This window comes from Eublepharis macularius, chromosome 5, assembly GCF_028583425.1.
Source record: "Eublepharis macularius isolate TG4126 chromosome 5, MPM_Emac_v1.0, whole genome shotgun sequence".
Classification (NCBI taxonomy): Eukaryota; Metazoa; Chordata; class Lepidosauria; order Squamata; family Eublepharidae; genus Eublepharis; species Eublepharis macularius.
The window spans coordinates 145,031,600-145,037,973 of NC_072794.1; the positions used below are offsets into that span (position 1 = coordinate 145,031,600).

Sequence of the window (6,374 nt, forward strand, 5' to 3'; positions counted from 1 at the left end):
GATAAACCTGTTAGTTCTTAAGATGCCATAAGGCTCCTTCTTGAATGAACTCAAGTAAGCAAGTAACTACGTGCATCAAACTACAATAGGTGCGTGAGAAATGGGGCACGCTTTCCTGCTTTTGGGGCAGGAGGCAGCGAAGACGGAAGGCGCACATGGCGACAGCCTTGAGCTAAAATTATGCCCTGGCCGGTGGAACCCTGGATCCACAAGGGAAACAGAGCACTTGGCCTGGATCAGTTTTCTCTAGCAAGTAAGTGAATACGCCTCCGACACCAGCAACCAGGGGCGCTAGGACGCTTGCATGGGAATTATCTGCCCGCCGCAGTCTCGAACTCTCTGCCACATTTTCTTTGATATTGATTGCGCGGCGCACTGCCGCTAGGCTAGTTTGGAAGTAGCTCGGCTTCTATTTCAAGAGACCGTAAATAAAGTGGTTTTCCTCCGCAAGGGGCGCAAGTGTACGATCTGCAGCTAGAGTGTGGAAGTTCCCTCTTTTTCGATTCCTACCATCCGGTTTCTGCATCGCGATTCTGTCGCATCACCAAAACTGCCGGAGCAGGGCTCTCGGCCGATTTTCGGATACAAGCAGCCCTAAGAAACTACGCACATTTATTTGGATGTAGATCTCATTGTGTTCTCATAAGGCGTAATCTCAAGTAGGTGTAACCCTACGCAAATTTATGCAGAGTAACCCCATATGCTCCAAGGGGCTTGTTGTAAGTAAGGTAATGGTTGCAGAGGTAGGATATAATTCTGCTGTTATTTACTGTGGAGTAAGCCCTGCTAGATTAATTGGGGGGTTTTCAGATAAAGGTGAACGAGGGTGAACAAAGGAGTTGATTGAATATTATTAACCCCTGGCCCAAGGTTTTACAAAAATCCAGTGTGACATTATCCTCTTTAACGTAAACAGGGGGAAATATTTGGCAATGAGCTAGTGTGGCAGAGTGGCTAGTGCACGGGAGTAGGGAAATCTAGATTGGTTCAAATCCCCCCTCTAAGACCAAGTTCAATGTTGCTGTCCCAGTCATGGGGTTGCAAACACGGGTAGGAAGATGTCCTATCCCTTTAATAGAGACTTAATAGGGTGTTATGCACCCCCATGCCCTGAAAAGCTGCGCATTTTCATAAGCTTCTACTAAAAGGACAGTCTGTTTACAACCCTGGCCAGTGACACTTTTAGATGAACCTACCTTATAAGAATGTTGTAAGGATAAATGCATGAACAAAGAATCCTTGGGAAAGAAAGGGATTAAAAATATAATGATCCAATACATGTATTCTCCGGAGTAAACTCTGTGGAATACAGTGGGATTTATGTGTAAACCTGCATTAGATTGGAAGAAATTAATACTTCATTCCAACCATTTAGTCAATGATCCTCAACCTGCTGTCAGTTTTGCAAGTATAAATCATTTGAAAATAGTTTCAGGGGGGTAGCCATGTTGGTGTGCAGTAGAACAGCAAGACGGCAGTCCAGTAGCACCTTAAAGACTAACAAGATTTTCAGGGTATATGCTTTTAAAAGTCAAAGAAGGGAGCTTTGACTCTTGAAAGCTTATACCCTGAAAATCTTGTTGATCTTGCTACTGGACTTGAATCTTGATGTTCCTTTGATGTTTCTACAGTGATCCTTATATTCTAAAAGCTCCCACACATTCAGCTAGAATTGCCCTTTTAGTGTAAATTCTAAACCAGCAGTTTAATGGGCCATAATCGAATAGGTGAAGATTTTCCCATGCTGGGATAAGCCCGTTGAATCTCTACCTGTCAAGAAACTGTTAAAAGCTGAGCAAACCTGCCAGTCCCAGTGACAGTATCGAAACCTTAAAAGGTTGTCGACAATTTCTGTAGCATTTTTACTATGCAGATGAAAGACAGTCCACATTCATTAGAACATACTTCCTATAAAATGTGCATGCGAGTTAAGCTTTAATCTAATTAAAAATGAACGGATTTTGTTTCTGATTATTAAAGCTCAATTTTTCACCTGTTGGAGCTATTACCTATTGCCATAAAGTTACTTCCAGCCACTGCTAACACTGGTAGCAAAGCCTTTGAACTAAAAGTGTTATCAATTGAACCACAATGACAGCACATAGTCTGCCTTTTGTTCCGTGTTTCTGAAACACTGCGCAAGGTTCAGACATCTTCTTGAGTGCCAGCAGTTGACTTAAACTGCAGTGTACTCCTGATCAGCTTTATTCTGCATATTTGACAATTGATTTCTTTTTTCAAAGCTATGGGAAAGGCCAGAGTGATCAGACTTACATATTGCCTCGGTTTCCATCCATACCCAGCTATGGCATATTTAGGGAAGAGGCTGGGGGTCAGCAGTAGGATGGCTGCTTTGCATGCAAGAAGTCCCAGGTTCTCAGCCCCTGGAATCTCCAGACAGAACGATTAGGAGCAGGGGATGAGGAAGACCAAGAGTCAGAGATTCTGGAAACTCACTGCCGGTCGGACTTGACAATACTGACTAGATAGACCAAGGGTCTGACTCAGTATAAGGCAGCTTCATGTGCTGATAACACGAGTAAGACTGAATTACCAATTTTGCGAGAAAGGACAAAAACTAAGATATGTGCTATCAAACAGTTCCATCAGAAAATAGGAGGCCCCATAACCAGATATTCCCAGCTAAGGAAGGCATTATATTATAGAATTAACAGAAGGATAAACAATTGCTAGTGGTCCCTAGCCCCAAAGAGGAGGTCCTTGCCTCAACCAAGACCAGGGCCTTCTTGGCCCTGGCTCCTGGCTGGTAGAACTGTCTGTGGAGACCCAGGTCCAGCAGGAATTATCTTTCTGCCAGGCCTGTAAGACAAGAGATGTTCCACCAGGCAGATGGTGGTTGAGGCAGGTGTGCTGTGAAACTGGCCTCCTGCCATGGGGGAGATCTCCTGTTAGCATCTAATAGTTGGCCATCCAGCCCCACGGATTGCTGTTTGGGATATGCAATACGTGTGCTGCTTTTAGAAGTTGTATCGTTATGTTTACTGACTTTTAATCTGGTTTTAAATTAACATGTTTATGTATTTTATATATGTTGTATTCTGCTCTGAGCCCATTTGCAAGGAGAGCAGATTAGAAATATAATAAATAATAATTATAATAGTATATGCAACAAAATGGAAGGCTGAACTTTGTCCAGCTGTGACTGAATGGATGTATTAATTGCATTTTTATGTGTCAATGGCTAAATTAACCTCTTATATACATAATAGACCAATTTCAGGGAAAATGAAAAGTTTGACTATGTGACTGAAAGTTAAGTTCTTTTAAATGATGAATATAAAATGTCAAGTATAATGTATAACTTATATATTCTGTTTTCAATATTATGTTTACTGTCTCATGTTACTTTTTGTTACATATTCTGCTTTTGATATTTTCTCTATAGTCCAATGTTCTGTTTTAATATTTAAAAATAGAAACTAAAATGGCCCATGTTAGCTATCTTACCAGGACGGCTGGATTGTGCACCAGAACCTTCCCATAAGAAATCACATCAGGCATCTGTTTTATGTTTTTATGAACTCCTTATGTTTTGAATTCCAGGTATAAATTACTAGTTGATTCAGGTGAGAAAGAAGATGAAAAACTCAAAGCCAAAGCTAGTGCCTGTTTCCACTTCAACAGTTAAGTTTCAGCTGTCTTTAGGATATGATTACTACCGAGCCATAGAATCACAAGCAGTTTTATTGGACAAACGAAAGAACATTGAAAACAAACCTAACAATTTTATTATCCTATGTAACTGAAAATATTTCACACACTTAAGAAGTGCATAGAAATAAAAAACCCTAATTGCTGTCAGTGTTCTCCTACCCAACCATAGATCTCTTTCTTCCTCTTAGCCGTACTTCATCCAGCTTCTTAACCACAGGGGCTGACTTTTTAGATGCAGCCGAGTACTTTTTCAAGAGTGCTTCAAACAGAACCTCTGTATTTGGGTGGGTACTCAAAAAAGCTTTCTCCAAGACATACAAATCAACTCCCTTATCCTCAGGAAGGGCAGAAATAAAACTCAGTCCAAAATCTATCAGTACCAACTCCAATTTTTCTGCTGGTGATCGCAAAAGTATATTGGAAGTTGTAAGATCTCCATGAATGAGATCTTCATCATGCATTCGTGCCAAAACCTCCCCTATCTTCTCTGCTGCTGGAATGAGGCTGCTGGTATCCTTTTGGGATTTCTGTACAGATACGATATAGTCCCGGACAGTAATTGATCCCACAATATCTTCAAGATATATACAGTTGGAAACATAATCCACAAAGTATACCACAGGTGCAGAAATTCCTAAAAAAAAAAAAAGTATTGTGTTACTTTGGTCTTAATAAAAGGTATTACATGGCTTTTGCTTTAGGGTTTTGCTATGGATCAGTGCAGTTATCCACATCTTTTATTATTAGACCATAGCTGTGTTGTAGTAATCTGATTATCTACAACTATAACTACATCTTATCGACTCGTTTGCTGACTAGATAAGACTTTTTTTTGTGGTCTGTACAAACAGCAGCTCCGGTTTGTAATACTTGGCCACCTACAACTAGTAAAACTTGCTTCCAGGGGACTAATGCAAGTCCCCATTTTGCCTTCTAACTTAAATTGCTACTGGACCTTTAATGCCAGGTGCAAGTCACAGGCTGCTCAAACTGCAGATTAACAGAAGCGCTACCATCATAACCATCAGCCAGCCCCCAAGGCAGCTTGTTACATCTTCTGCCTCCTCCCTCTGTAGAGAAGAGCCTGGAACTTCAACAATCGCATTTATCATCACGGGCCAGGAAAGATTAATACAGACACAACCATATTTCATGTTTTGTCTCTATGCTGGATTTCAACTTGTGAGCTGCTTCGGGTCCTTATCGTGGTTGAAAAGGAAGGTATAAATAAAAGGAACAAAACATCAGAATCTAAGCCTGGGTAAAACAGGACTGACATTGTGGGTGGGCTCTTCCTTTCTTCCATGATTCAAAGTCAGAGCTCTAAGGTAGTCATCCTTAGAGCTGTACCAGGGAAACTGCAGTCGCCCATCCTGGCTTTGAGAAATGGGGGTTTGGAAAGAGAAGGAGGGAGTTGCAGGGGAAAGGAGTCAAGTGTAGACATCAGGCCCTGTGGCGTTATCTTCCAAGGTCAACACTATTTACAAGCATGGCAGAGCACTGTTGGGAATCTTTAGAAGCCCAATTTTTTTATTCTTGGCAAGGTTAGCAAGAGGCTTTAAAACTGTGGAATGCAATATATAATACCTGAAGCACACTTAAGGCCCTAATATTTGGGAATAGAACCAAGAGCATGGCTACTTAAAAGCTAACGATCAAACACTGCAAACGTTGTCATTTCCAAGATCTGAGTCCAGTGGCACCTTAGCGATTAACAAGATTTTCAGGGTATAAGCTTTCAAGAGTCATAGGTTCCTTCTGAACCCCAACTCAGAATTGCGATTTTAAGATTCATAGTTAGTGGCATACTGTGCAATCCTCATGAGTTCCAGCACCCTTCTAAACTCACTGAAGACTGCTGAGCATTACTCCCACCATCCGCAAAGCACACCACAGGCGCCCTAAATGCTGGCCCCGCGGTGCAGAGGTCAAATCGGGAGTATGCCTAAGGAAATATTGTTCTTGCCATTCCCGAACAGAGGGGAGTGGAAATCCTCCCTTGCCCCAGGACCCCTGTTAATTTCTACCCTATACCGCAGGGAAAGGCTGCTCCTGCAGCTCTTATTTGGCATCTGCGCACTGGACTCAACAGTATTGCCATTATAATCGAGGTTCCAACGGTAGCTCTTATTCATTAGCTTGAGCGGGTACGGAACACGTGACACACCCGTCCCCTCCTTCTCACGTCGAATCCCAACACAAGCCCCGCCCCCACCTGCCCGTCGGCACCGCAGCAGCGAGCGGGCTTCCTGGGTTGTCCGTTTGCGGTTCAACCGTTCTTCCAGCAACGGGTGGCGGTAGCGCTTGGGGAAGCGGAGCTTCATCACGGTCGGCCGGCCCAGGAACAAGCCGCGATAAAGCCTCGCCTCGGCGCCCTGCTGAATCAGCTGCACCCCCGGTATAGGCGCAGCGACCACTTCAGGCTCCGCTTCAGCCGCGCTATCCTCACCGCCCGGCCCCGCCATGATGGCAGAAAGGCCGAGTTTCTCACTGCGCGTGCGCGGATTATCTCGCTACGCACGTCCCGTCCCGTGCGAAAATTCCGGAGGCGGAAGCGTACACGGCGCAACCTTCCCTCTCCGGCAATCATCGGCTCAGGTTTCCGAAAAGAAACGAAGCTGGAATCGGAGACGGCTGTCTCCCCCTCCCCTCTTGCCATTTTATTTTGAAATAAGCGTGCGTAAGATTGCAGTTGTGGG

General features: G+C 43.6%; 1 protein-coding gene across 1 annotated transcript; it reads right to left on the reverse strand.

Moving 5' to 3' along the window:
• Positions 1–3,687: 3,687 nt before the first annotated feature.
• Positions 3,688–6,146, reverse strand: TP53RK (TP53 regulating kinase). The gene is made up of 2 exons (XM_054980827.1): positions 5,891–6,146; positions 3,688–4,309 (listed from the first exon to the last, which is right to left on the reverse strand). The coding sequence occupies exons 1-2, from the start codon at positions 6,138–6,140 to the stop codon at positions 3,831–3,833; spliced, it is 729 nt and encodes a 242-aa protein (XP_054836802.1). The 5' UTR covers positions 6,141–6,146; the 3' UTR covers positions 3,688–3,830.
• Positions 6,147–6,374: the final 228 nt, after the last annotated feature.